This window comes from Capra hircus, chromosome 23, assembly GCF_001704415.2.
Source record: "Capra hircus breed San Clemente chromosome 23, ASM170441v1, whole genome shotgun sequence".
Classification (NCBI taxonomy): domain Eukaryota; kingdom Metazoa; phylum Chordata; class Mammalia; order Artiodactyla; family Bovidae; genus Capra; species Capra hircus.
In genome coordinates this window covers 23,517,053-23,530,875 of record NC_030830.1, presented here as the reverse complement: position 1 = coordinate 23,530,875, position 13,823 = coordinate 23,517,053, and the positions used below count along the sequence as shown (strand labels likewise).

Genomic DNA, 13,823 nt, shown 5'->3' with positions numbered 1-13,823 from the left:
AATGCAAAATCAGCAATTTAGAATTTGTGAATGCAAAGTCTGAGAGAAAAAGTGTTTGCTAAAAAACGCCCCCAACACTTGAATGGTATTTGTAAGAGAGAGTTTTAATTTATTAGAAAAGGTCAACAAATGGCATAGTAGAAAGACTGAAGTTTTGGGATGAATAAAGTAATGCCATTAAATTACTGAATAAACATTATTTCTAGTTTCTTTTGGCCTAAACCCTGCCTTTGCTCCCTTCCTCTCCCCCCTCCCAACATTTCCATCCATTTCAGGAATTATACCCATTTAATAAGCAGCTAGTTCTAGACAATTATCTTACCAAACGCCATCTATATTACGCTACTTCATTCCACAACTGCCTTAACAACTAGCATCGCCACTTTATATACACTACTCGTTGTTCAGTCACTCTGTTATGTCTGAGTCTTTGCGACCCCATGGACTAATATTGGTACATAATAAACAGCTTAAGTAATTACATCATAGTTATTTCCTAAGTTGTGAAGTGTGCCCCGGATACAGAACAGTCATCATGTTCTTTACTACATGTGTTTAGCATCTAACAGAAGCAAAGCCTCCATTAAAGCCAGTTATGACTAGAAGCAGCAATACGAGTCTGTTTCTGCCTATTTTCAATGCTAGTGGGATGAAATGATATATTCAAGGGGCTGAAAACTCACTGATTAATCCCTAGTTTGACCCCAGTGTTATCTATACATGTTCGTATAACTTTTAGCTTACTTTACAGTCTTGCCTTCTTCTGTATCCTAATGTCACTGAGTACTTACATTGAGGGCAGGAGGAGAAGGGGGCAACAGAGGATGAAATGGTTGGATGGCATCACTGACTCAATGGACATGAGTTTGAGCAAATTCTGGAAGATAGTAAAGGATTAACTGAAGCCTGGTGTGCTGCAGTCCTTGGGGTCAGAGAGTTGTACAAGACTTAGTGACTGAACAACAACTTATATTTTTGTTATTTCAGTTCTTTTTCATAAAAGTTATTCTAACATTTTTCTCTTGAACTTGTGCCCTCTACTTTTACTCCCAATCTGTTTAAGATGAACAGATTTTATAAGTCCCCATAGCTGATTATGACTTCAGTCAGAGCCCAGGAAGAAGAGCCTGATCAAAAGTCAAGACCAAACCAAAAGCATGGTTTCCTTCCAGATGATGGCTCATGAGTGACATGTAATTGGGGTAATGAGACTGCCTACTGACCTCAGCAAGTCACAGTTAAATGTTTATATAACATTCTCATTAACTCAGGCCAACTATGGCAAGAATCCCAGAATATTTTCTCTAGAGAATACATGCGATAATGTCTGATTTCAGAACAAGACAGTTATTCTTAATAGCAGGGTAATGGAGTGGGATAGGGAACCAGCAGTTAGACTCACTTGAATTAAAAGAAAAATAGGGAAAAAAGAGGAAAGGAGAGAACATAACAGGTTATCAAATAACTAAACCACACGTGAAATATTTACTATGGCTTCAGGCTAAGAGAATGAGGGAAATTCAGTACAATGCCTAGAGAAATAAAGGATAAGATGTGTTAAAGAATTTGGGAGGTATGTTGCGTTTGATAATGAGTAGCAATTTGAGAAGGTAAAGGAATTGAGACATAGTCAAACATTTTATCACTGTTACTTGTTTTAAAGTCCCCTTTCCTTTACTTCAAAAATTACAAACTTTAAAAATAATGTTCTTTTTTTGATTGTTTCTGTTACTAGATTGCAGGTTCTGTGAAGTCAGGGGCCATGTTCTTGTATATCATTGGATTCCCTGTGCTTGTCAAATTTGCTTGTTGATTGGATTAATAAATGAATCAAGGAATGAATAAAATAAAGGTGGCATATATGAGCTTCCCTGGTGGCTCAGAGGTTAAAGCGTCTGCCTGCAATACAGGAGACCTGGGCTCAATCCCTGGGTCGGGAAGATCCCCTGGAGAAGGAAATGGCAACCCACTCCATGATGTGGAGATGGAAGTTTATATATCACTTAAAATTATATATGTAGCTAATTTTATTTATTTGTCATTATTATTTTTGGCTGCACTGGGTCTTCATTGCAGCACTTGGGCTGCAAGCAAGATTTTAGTTGTCCCACCATGGATGGAACCTGTGACCCCTGCATTTGGGAGTGTTGAGTCATCCACTGGACCACCAGGGAAGTCCCTGGAGGTTTATGTATCTTAATGCAATTTGTGTATGTGTCTGTGTGAGAAGTTCACACAGAGAGTATGGCATCTGAGCTAAGGTTAGGCTATAAGCTGAGAGAGGTGCTTTGTTGACTGGCAACATGTAAGAAGTGCTCTTGCTCTCAAATTTTGTTAATATTGCAGGCTAAGAGTTATAGAATATAGCTTGTTTGAGAAGCATTACTTGTAGGAAGGATGGAATAGTCATTGTTGTCCTGCTTTACTGGACATAGAAATGTCTATACTTTCTTAATTCTCAGTCCATGTTCCTGAGGCCATGACTGATGTTGAAAATCTCAGCCATCAGGTGCGAGTCAAAGCTGCTGGATTATCTCTACTGTGGGGAGCACAGGGACTAACAGAAAACGGTATCACTGTCCCAGCACAAGTCACTAGTGCTGATCTTGATGGTCACCTTTAATAGGTGGGGGAGAAAACAAGTCCAGGTGCTTAAAAAAAATTGTTTTTTAAATTTCACAAATAGTGGTATAATACAGCAATTTATAATTTTAAAATGCTCCATTATCAATTAGTATTGATAGAATAACTCCCATAGAGTGATTACAGTGATCTCTTGAGACTGAAAAGGAAACTGACCAATGGGTTTATTCAAGCTAATGAAGTGACCCAGCATAGATCTAAATCCAAGGCTTGGACTCCAAGGATCTTCCCACTCTGGTACCAAGGAATGACTCCTCCCATGGGAGACATGCTGTGCAGTCTCATGTCTCACTGTGTCTTTTCCTGTCTGTTCCTCCCTCAGTGGAACCTACAGTGACCGTCTCCCCATCCAAGACTGAGGCTCTAAACCACCACAACCTGCTGGTCTGCTCGGTGACAGATTTCTATCCAGGCCAGATCAAGGTTCGGTGGTTCCGGAACGACCAGGAGGAGACAGCCGGCGTTGTGGCCACGCCTCTTATTAGGAATGGGGACTGGACCTTCCAGATCCTCGTGATGCTGGAAATGACTCCCCAGCGAGGAGATGTCTACACCTGCCGCGTGGAGCACCCCAGCCTCCAGAGCCCCATCTCGGTGGAGTGGCGTAAGGGCACTTGGTTTCCTTTCACTGTGGGCCCTACAGCTCAGGGCAGACAGAGCTTCCCCAGTCCATGCCCTCCCATCCCTTATTCCCAGCCTCACTACTGAACTGGAAATCACAGGACACAAGAGTGCTCATGCCTCCTAGCACAGGCATCAGAAGAGCCAAATCACATTGTCTTTTCACATACAGGGAGCTCACTGTACACATCATGGCCCCAGAGCCCAGCCTGGTAGCTCTGTAGAGTTGACTGGTGACCATAGTCTTAAGGTCTAAAGTTATGGAAGTGTCCCTGAGAGCAGGGATCCACTTTCACCTTCTCTCACCTGCCCACTGTATCCAAAGATCTGTTGGTGAGTTCCTCCCATGGGTGTGGTCAGAATGGAGAGCCAGGTTCCCCTGATACCTCCACCTCCTGTACCTCAGACTAGACCTCAAGCTTCCTAAAGGGACACTGTGAGATGTGGGGACAAACGCTGACACTCAGGCTCTGCTTCCCAGGGGCACAGTCTGAATCTGCCCAGAGCAAGATGCTGAGTGGTGTTGGAGGCTTCGTGCTGGGGCTGATCTTCCTCGGGCTGGGCCTCATCATCCATCACAGGAGCCAGAAGGGTAAAGAACTCTGGGGAAATGGGAAGATGGGCTGTGACTGCAATCCTCTGGGCAGCCTCTGCCTCTGGATGTATCTCTTTCTTCCTGACTCTGAAAGGGGGAGGCGGGGCTGGGGGTGGGAGGAAATGAACAACCTGGGAAGACTTTGTAGTCTGACTTTATTGGTTGAAAGGGTAGCCCTGCCATGGAGATGGCAGGTGGAATTTATTCTAAGACTTCCTTAAAGTTCATCATTGTCTCATGGGCTCCTTTCTGAAAACTTCTTCCATTAAGAAGGCCAGAGCACTGGTTTCCTTTCCTTCTAGTGAAAGCTTCATTCATTTGGGGGAATTTTAGCTTAGGGCAGTTAAGGCCTGTGGTCAATGGATAAGAAAGAAATACATTTCCCCTTGAGTTGCTTATCTTATTTCCCTTTGGGGTGAGTAAGGCAGTGGCTGTTTGTGTCATGAGAGCTTTTGTGGACATTGTGGGCTCCTACCAGCAGGTGCTCTATTTCTGTTCTGTGTCAGTGGGGATTGTGGGGATAGATAAAGGAATGAAGGGTGTGAGGTGAGTGTACCTGGGCATAGTGTCTTGTTCATGACATGTTCCCTGCTATGGAATCAAGAGTTAGGGAAGAAGTTTCTGTAGGAGGTTCTATAGGAAGCTCCTGAAGTTGTTCCCCAGAACCAGGCCATAACTTTGATGGCATCTTTCTGTGAAACTTGGAGCCAGAGCTCTGGTTTGAAAGATAGACACCAGGATGGTGCGTACTTTGTGCCACATGTTGGTGGCTACTCCCTGTGGGTATTTATAAGTGATTGAATGTGGTGGAAAGAAGGTGAGCTATCACTGAATTTACTAAAAAATTGAAATCTTCATATCCCCCAGAAGGACAAGAGCTGCTCCCCTGCTTCCCATGCCTCCTTGTCAGGTTGACCCCTCCTTGTGGGTCCTGTGTGCTGATCACTCTCTCTTCTACAGGGCTCACGCGCTGACTCCTGAGGATATTTTGAGATTGGTGTTTGCTCTTCTATAATGCGTGTCTGTCCTTGCCTGGAATTCCCAGATGCCTGTCAGCCTGTCCCACTCTGAGATCAGAGTCAGTCACCAGGTCATTTCCCGTGGCCATCCCCCAACCAAGGATCTGGCTGTGATGCTGCTTCCTCCATTGACCCTGGAACCTCTGCCTGTGCATCGTCAGCTGCATCTACTCAGACCCCAAGAGCTTCCTCTGCTCCCATTTTCACCCAACAGAGTGTGCAAAAGAAGCACATTGCAATCATTTACTGGGCTGTGGAGTTTTTTTTCCTTTAATCATAATTAAACATGATTGTGAGTTGTCTGTACTCTGAACCTCCTTAAATGAGTAGAGGTAGGAACCACTGCAGAATGAAGGAAAATATTTTGGGGTAAACCAGCCAACTGAGGACCAGAAGGAGACGAGAAGCACCACTGTGTGCCCTGTAGGGGTGGGTGGACAAAAGAGAAAGAAAATCAACTCTTCTCTGTCTACACCTTTGTTATTCTGTATCTGCATCTGTCTATTTTCTGCATCTTTCTTTCTTACCACCTTATATCACATCTCTCTTTCTGTGTTTGTGTGTATGACCCTATCTCTGTTGTATGTTTCTGGATTGTCTTCTAGAGTTTTAATTATTCTAGGAAGGATTCTGTCTGGCCCAGCCTTGGTAACATGCACGCCTTTCAGAAACATCATCCTGTACATGGCATACAGACTCCTGGCATTGAGCCTATTCCCCTGATTAGGAAATGACTTCCCAATGTGGAGATGTCTGCATCAGTCAAACGGAGTATTCCAGTCTACAGAGCCTCCGTAGTGTGGAGTGGCTTAAGGGGAGCTTGTTTTTTGTGGACCCCAAAAGACAAATGGCAGAGTTCCCTCCAGCTCTAGGGTCTCTCATTGGAGGTACTGACTCACATTCATCCCAACCCGCATGTCCTGCACAGTCATCTGATGGCACTGCTGAGGCGAAATTCTCAGAAGATAGAGCTCCTCTGTCAATTTGTGATGAGACTTTCTTCTCAGGTCACTGTACCTGGTGGCTCTGAAGACGTTGATCCAGGCCTAAAAGCTAGTCTTCATCTCAGTCGCTGGGATTAATCACTAAGATGGGTGGATGAGTGCTTATCTTTGAGGTTATGGACAGCTATGCCTCTGAGGACCAGACATCCCCTTTTCCCTGATCACTCATCCACTCACTGTACCTGAAGAGGCAATGGCAGCTCATTCCCTCTCCTGGGAAGTCCAGGCTTTCTTGAGATCTTTATCTCTTGTACTCTGGGATGCACTCCAGGTCATCAGCCAGGGCCACGGTGGAGTGTGGGGACTCAAGATTCTCCCTCCTGAGGAGGTCATGGTCTGAATCTGCCCAGAGCAAGATGCTGAGTGGAGTCAGGGGTTTTGTGCTGACTTTGCATCTTCCTTAGGATGGGTGTTGCCATTCACAATAGGAGTAAAGATAGAGTGATATCATGGGAAAATTGGGAGGGCTTATGTGGGGTGTCCAGGGAGACTTGGGCTCAGTATGTAGCTCTTTGATTTTGATCCTGCAAAAGCAAGAGGCAGGACTGGAGACTGAACCAGATTCACAGTTTAGGAAGACATTGAGATCTGACTTTTCTAGTTGAAATATAAGACCTTTTCTAAGGAGTGAAAAGAGGAGTGTATTTTGGGACATTCTTACAGTTCAACTTTGTCACACAGGCCCCATGCAGGGAGATTCCTTCTTAATGAGAGGTCAATATCTTCTTTAGTTCCTGCCTGTGACAGTTTCATAGAAATAATTTTTTTTTTTTGCACCCAGATTTCATTAAGAAATATAATCCTTTGTTGATTATTTAATTTAAAATAACAAGTATGTTTTTGGGGAGGTGAAGTAGAAAAGGATAGTTTCATTGCTTTTCCAGGCAAAGGGGCCGCAGCAGGCTCCTGCCTTTGAAACAAGTACGTCTTTTATAAACAAGTTTCCTGGCCAAAAAAAACCTCAAGTCTTAGTAAACATGTAGATTGGAGAAAAGTGCATGTACTAGAGAACAACCTGTTTGTCATGAGCATTTGGCCTTATCATCAATTAGATCAGTCAGTATGTCTTTCAGGGACAGTGGTGTTCAACAGTATTCCATGCGCTTCTGTACATTTCCCAGCCTCCTCTGCAGTTAGGTTTGAGTCATGTGACTGACACCAGCCAATGAAACGTAAAAGTGGGTGTAAGTTCTACTTTCTGTCCCTGTTATTGCAAGCCTGGAAGCCACTGTTGAGGTGATGGTGTACAAGATGTTGGAAACTCTATAACCTGAATCCCTTGAATGACTGTGTAATGGAGTCCCTTTTAGTGAGCTAAGCCATTGAGATTAAATTTTTACTGCAGTTTAACATCTTACTGTAACATAACTTTGCATAAGTATAATGGAGTGCTTAACTGAAGAATTAAGTTCTTGTTAGAAGATGATCCAGTGGAATTAATGGAAGTTAAGAGATGATGAATTTTTAAAAACATTTATTTGCTTGTTTTCTTCTACCTAACAGTATAAGTATTCCCAGTGACTAGAACAGTGCTTCTGCAGGGCATGCTGTTGAGAGGGTAACAGGCAGGGGTCTCCAAACGGAGTAAATAGGCTGCTAGTGTCTCTTAAAATTCTGTGTTGCCATGATGACACCTGGTTTCACCAGAACTTAACTTTTCTCAAAACTTGGGCTGATAATTGCTCAACAAACCAGTGTTCATATCAATGGTTTTATGGCTGGGGGATGACATACCTCATGCTATCCTATCTCAAAAATGCATATTGTGGGAGAGGGGCCTGGTGAAACTCCGTCAACCTTGAGCTGTCTCTCTTATCTGATTAATAGCTTTCTCAATATCTGGCTAAAGACTAGCAGGGGGCACTCTCCGTCCCCCTTCTGATGTCTATGTTAGAAGCTTTGTCCCTTTTCATACTTTAATAAAACTCTGCTATGCAATAGCTCTTGAGTGATCAAGCCTGGTCCCTGGTCCTGAAGCTAAATCTTTGGAGATCAAGAATCCCACACCGTTCACTATAAGCTATCACTGTCCTGATCCACTTAGTCTTCACCCTCTGGGAATGAAGGGTTTATTCCCTCAGTTTTTGGGAATGTTCCTGACTGATACCTCTCAGTTGTTTGTCCTCCTTTGGAATTACTTTAATTGAGAAAAAAAACTGTCTCATCCAGTTTTATTCCACTTCGCTAGGGAATTCACCGCCAATGGCAGCTCATTGCAGGGCTATAAAGGCCCTGAGTCTTGCCTTAACTTGTGTCAACCCTGCAGGAATCTTATAGCTTTGGAACTCCCTGGGGTTAAACTGAGGACATTTTCTTGACTGCATAATAACTGTATAAAATCAAGAGTCATCTTATGTAACTTTTGTTTTAGTTTCTATTATAATTTAAATATATTTATTTTTCTTCCCTTCAGTATGGCCAGTGTTTTTATCACTTTTCTTAGAAGATGAAGGTGTTGGTGTCACTATGCTTTCCTTCACCTCTTCTTTATGCTTCCACTTGCCAAATTGTGGTGTCAGGTCTTTTAAAAAATATATTGTCAAAGTTGGAAATATTGGCATTCTTCTGTAATAGTAATTGTCTTTGGGCTTTGCTCATAGCTTAATTTTAAAAGTTGGATGGGGGGAAGTTCTTTATCACTTGTAAAACAACTTTATGTAATCAACTTAGGCTTCCCTTGGAGCTGCAGTAGTATGATTTCTTTTCAGTGATGTCCTGGATTGAATCCACTGTTTCTTGGTTTCCTTGCTTTCCTATTTTCTGAATAACAGCCTCACTTTTCCAAGTCATATTCTAATCAACAAGTCATGAACTTAATCAACAATCAGTAAAACTATGTGTGGTAGGCAAATATATATCCTTTCATTTCTAACACTATTTTTATTCTTTCTTCATGCCTGATCATGATTTTGGAAAGGTACACATTTGTAAATAGAAAACGTTTCCTTTAGAACTTCCAGACCTTTCTAATTATCTTAATTATAGTTAATTATATAATTATAGTAGTATAGTATAATTAATTATAGTAGTATCTGGTAATCTGATTTTTGTCTGTTGTAAGTTTATTTTTTCCACCACCAGCATGCTTTATGGTCTTCTTTTAAGCCTTGAGGTTCTGAAAATTTTTAAATGATGTATTTAGAAGTGAGTCTTTTTTCACTAATTTTGCTAAATATATCATAGTCCCCTTCCATGTAAAGAGTTAGGTTCTTCATATACGGAAAATTTCCCATTGCTATTTGTTTTGGTAATATTGTATCTTATTTGTTCCTCTCTCTAGCTCTGTTCAGTTCAGTTCAGTCGCTCAGTCATGTCCAACTCTTTGCGACCCCATGAATCGCAGCACGCCAGGCCTCCCTGTCCATCACCAATTCCCAGAGTTCACTCAGACTCACGTCCATCGAGTCAGGGATGCCATCCAGCCATCTCATCCTCTGTTGTCCCCTTCTCCTCCTGCACCCAATCCCTCCCAGCATCATAGTCTTTTCCAATGAGTCAACTCTTCTCATGAGGTGGCCAAAGTACTGGAGCTTCAGCTTTAGCATCATTCCTTCCAAAGAAATCGCAGGGCTGATCTCCTTCAGAATGGACTGGTTGGATCTCTTTGCAGTCCAAGGGACTCTGAGGAGTCTTCAACACCACAGTTCTAGCTCTGTTACTTGATGTAACAACAGACTTTCCTGAATGTACTCTCTAGGTCTTATCTTTTCTTCTATATATTACATTTCTTTGTCTTCTTCTTTTTTTAGTTTCAGACAGATTTTCTTGGTTAATTGTCCAAGCTTTATGTTAAAATTTTCATTTTTAGCCCCCACTATTACTTTTATATTGGTAAAGAACCCACCTGCCAATGCAGGAGACATAAGAGACATGGTTTGATCCCTGTGTTGGGAAGATCCCCTGAAGTAGGAAATGACAACCCACTCCAGTATTCTTGCCTGGAGAATTTCATGAACAGAGGAGCCTGGTGGACTACAGTCAAGGGGGTCACGAACAGTCAGACATGACTGAGCACACACAAGCAAGCAAGCATTACTTTTATTAGATGCAGTATCTTTTTTCTTTCTGATAATTCCAATTAGAAAGGTTTTAAAGTTTGTTTAAACAATTATGTTTGCTCTTTTTTTTCAGTTTATTTGTTCTTAAATGAACTTTCTTTACTAAGTATGTGATGATTTTTATTCTCATCTTTTATTTCATGTTGTAAGATTTTCTCAAACATTTGCTCTGCCCTCCTTAACTTTGTTCTTTACCTACTATGCACCATCTTATTTCATCTCAAGATATGTTTCTTCAAGTCTCTTCTAAACTCTACTCTGGTGTCTGTGCAATACTCTTTTGTGTTACCTTTTATTTTTCGTTAAATTTTTCAGAGCTTCTGATTATATCTTTGTGGAATTATTTCATGTGTGTATATTTCCTCACCTGGAGTGTAAATTCTTTTGAAAACAATGAATATATTTGTTTTCACATTATTTTAATATACTGAGAACATAGAATGGTATGTGTGATAACATTGGTACTCAATAACCATTTTTGCATTACTAATTAAATTAACCATCAGGTTACCAAAGTTTGGGGATTAATTCAGCCAATAATAAAGGGAAAATTACATTGTTTACCTTTACTATTATTCTTTGTTGAGTATATATATCTTTAGGGTTACATTTCTGAGAGGTTCCTGTAGTCTGGATTAGCATTTGTATACTCAAAGTTTCCTAAGTATGATAAAACTGAAGAAAACTTTAAAAAATGACATAACTTTAAACAGAATGCCCCTCTGCCTACTTTTTTTTTTGCTTTCACTGAATTTTTTTTTTAAACTTTGTATTATGGAAATTTTCAACTATATACGATAGTAGGGGGCATAGTATCGTGTATCAGCAATCCAGCTTTAACAATTATCAACTCATGGGGAGTTTTGTAAACCCATCTACTTAATCTTACATGCAGACTTGGAAAATAATCTCAGAATTGTATCATTTAATTCATAAATATTTTACTAGAGAAATATAAAATGTAATGAGTTTTTAGAAATAATAATGTCATGAGCACACCTAAAATTAGATACATAATTCCTTAGTGTGTTTAGTGTCCAGTTTTTCTGATTGTCTCACAAAAATTTTTGAAGTTATTTTATTTATATATGAATCCAAACAAAGCCTAGCATTTGGTCCATATATTTCTTTTTTTAATGTATAGTTAATCTGTTCTTTGTTTTTCCTAGAAAATTGTTTGCTGAAAAAGTGGAATTATTTGTCCAGTAGAACTTTGCATGTGCTTAATCTTGTTGGTTGCATCCTTCTGATATAATTTACCATGAGATTTATGGTTTGGGTTCCAGAAAATAACAATAACACAAATTGTTAACATTTGTCGACTGCTTAGTATGTGCCAACTATGTGTGAAGTGCCTGGTTTGTATATCAAATCTTTCAAAATCCTTGTCTGTATGTGGTAAGTACAAACTTGATATATTTTTATGTGATTTTTGATTTGTAAATTTAAAATAGCATATTGAATATTAAAGTCTTATTTTATGCATGTACTCTGAAATAATTCAAATAATTGTTCAAGAATCACGTAATTTGACATCATGAGGACTGATTTCTGTCTTTGTTTATAGTAATGTCATATGGTGGCTGATAAAAATAAATATTTGCTCTTATTTTTTGGAATTAATTTTATTTCTGTTAAACTTACACAAAGACTTAATGAATGAATCCCTTTAATAAAATGCAACTACCATGAAATTTGCTTTCCTTAGTATCTCATGGGGAAGGAGTACAGCATTTGTCTGTTTCTAGGACACTGATAGTAATGCTATACAATATAACCCTATATTATGATAACACATAAAATGTAAACACACACACTACCTCCAATATTCTGGGTTGTTAGCTGATGAATCATTATATTTACATAACATTTACTTCAAATTCTATTGCCAAAAATTTCTCAGCATATTTATGTATTTTTAGGTGACCTACATTTCTTTCCATACTTAAAATGTTATTTTATATGGGATGATAATTACCAATCTAATTTTATTTAATCACTCATTTTAGAGTAGTTTTAGTTTCATAGCAAAATTAAATGGAAGGTAAGGAGATTTCCACATATCTCCTGCCCTTACTATAACTTCCCTATTATAAACCTCTCCTAACAGTGGTACATTTCTTACAAATGATGAACCTACATTGACACATAATTAGCATGCAAAGTCAATAGTTTACATTAGGATTCACTCTTAATGTACATTCTATGGCTTTGTATGACATGTATGTACTATTATAGCATCATACAGAGTAGGTTCATTGCCCTAAATATCTGTTATGCTCTATTACCTATATTTTCATGATCAGCTCTGGTTCAGATTCCCTGCGTTTACTAATTTCTTGTCTGGACTTTAAATTATCCTCTTGCTTCTACCTTACAGGCAGCTTTTAATTCTACTCCCCACTTCTCAAAATAAGCATGGATAAAGATCTGTTGCATATACCATAGCTTGACCAAAAATTCATAGGCCATAAGGAAGAGATATATCTTTTATTAGAAAGCGAAAACACAAAGTCAAATATTACAACTTGCCCTGAGTTCTTTCAGCAACCCCTTCACCAGTGATGTGTCACTAACCACTATACCCTGTCTATTCTCTAAGCCTAACCCAGTACCACCTCCTCTCATTTTGGAGAGGAAAAAAAAATTCTCCAATAACATATGACAAGAAGTTCATCCATAGTTCCAAGTTTGAATCTCTTAAATCATTAAAGGGCTCAGAAAAACAATTTTCATATAACATAATCCATTCTTTTAAATAAAATATTGATATAACTAGCAATGTTTTCTTATATATTTCTGTACTATGTATAAGGTAGTTTCTATATAACAAGATTATTCAAATTCTGTCAATAACTCTGCAAAGAAAGTATTACCACTCCCACTTTATGAATGGGAAAATAAGATTCAGAAATGCTAGATACTTTGCTTTATGTTATAATTCAAAATCCTAGCTGTAGGATTTTGGGTTTCTTTGCACCAAAGTCTGCTCTATCAGTGCTGTGCTCATATTGTGTCTTTTTCCCCTGACACATTTTTTCTATTTTTTTGATTTAAATATATTTCAAAAGATCTTTACAAGGTAAGTCAGAAAGAGAAAAACAAATATAGTATATTAACACATACATATGGAATCAATAAAAATGATATGATGAACCTGTTTGCAGGGAAAGAATGAAGACACATTCTCTCAGGGAATGGATTTGTGTTCTAATCACATTTTAAGCTTCACTGATGCAGATGGCCTGGGCAAGGACAGTTTCATACATTTCATAGTTGTTCCATAAAGTAATCTGCAATGCAATGTATGGACTTAGTAATTGCAGAGTGGAAAGACTGAGACAGTGAATGTAAATAATTTTCAAGGTCAAAATGACTCCAAGTCAAGTCACATACACTCCCAAGAGTGAGGCCTTGGACACACTGAGGACAGCCAGAGAATCTCGTCTGTTGATCCATCCCCACTACAAGGACTTCCACTAGGAGACAGTGAGCCTAGAGGAGGATATGGCACCCATAGCTGCAGCCACATTATCTCATCTATGCTGTTCCTCCAGAGATTTCTCTCTTGTAAGCTTATGTTTCTCTTTGCCAGGAGGGGTGAGGGGCAGGAACTGAGGATACTGATCGGTTATTTCCAGGGCATACAGGGATGCACCGAGATTCGGTGAGCCTGACTTAGGCTTATTTTCCTAGGAGCATCCTGGAGCCATATTCACTCTGTTCCACACATGCCATGTCAGGAAAAGTCTACATGGTTTTCTAGGAGGAATTCGCATAAGACATGAAGCAAACTACAGCTATGTTCTTAAATATGTCTGTGGTTTCTACATCCATCCATTTTCCCATTGCTTCTAACCCTAAATAAGGACAAAGTATTTGG

At 39.6% G+C, this 13,823-nt stretch overlaps 1 protein-coding gene across 3 annotated transcripts in view; it reads left to right on the top strand.

Annotated features, from left to right (window-relative positions):
- LOC102180664 (boLa class II histocompatibility antigen, DQB*0101 beta chain) overlaps nt 1–5,184 on the top strand; it is a 62,663-nt gene extending 57,479 nt beyond the window's left edge. For 2 of the 3 annotated variants that reach the window (XM_018038926.1, XM_018038928.1), the window contains exons 3-5: nt 2,966–3,247; nt 3,746–3,856; nt 4,820–5,184. In XM_018038926.1, the coding sequence (XP_017894415.1) occupies nt 2,966–3,247; nt 3,746–3,856; nt 4,820–4,833 (407 nt within the window). In that variant the 3' untranslated portion in view covers nt 4,834–5,184. The remainder of the gene's footprint in view (nt 1–2,965; nt 3,248–3,745; nt 3,857–4,819) is intronic. The other variant, XM_018038927.1, reaches the window with a different exon arrangement.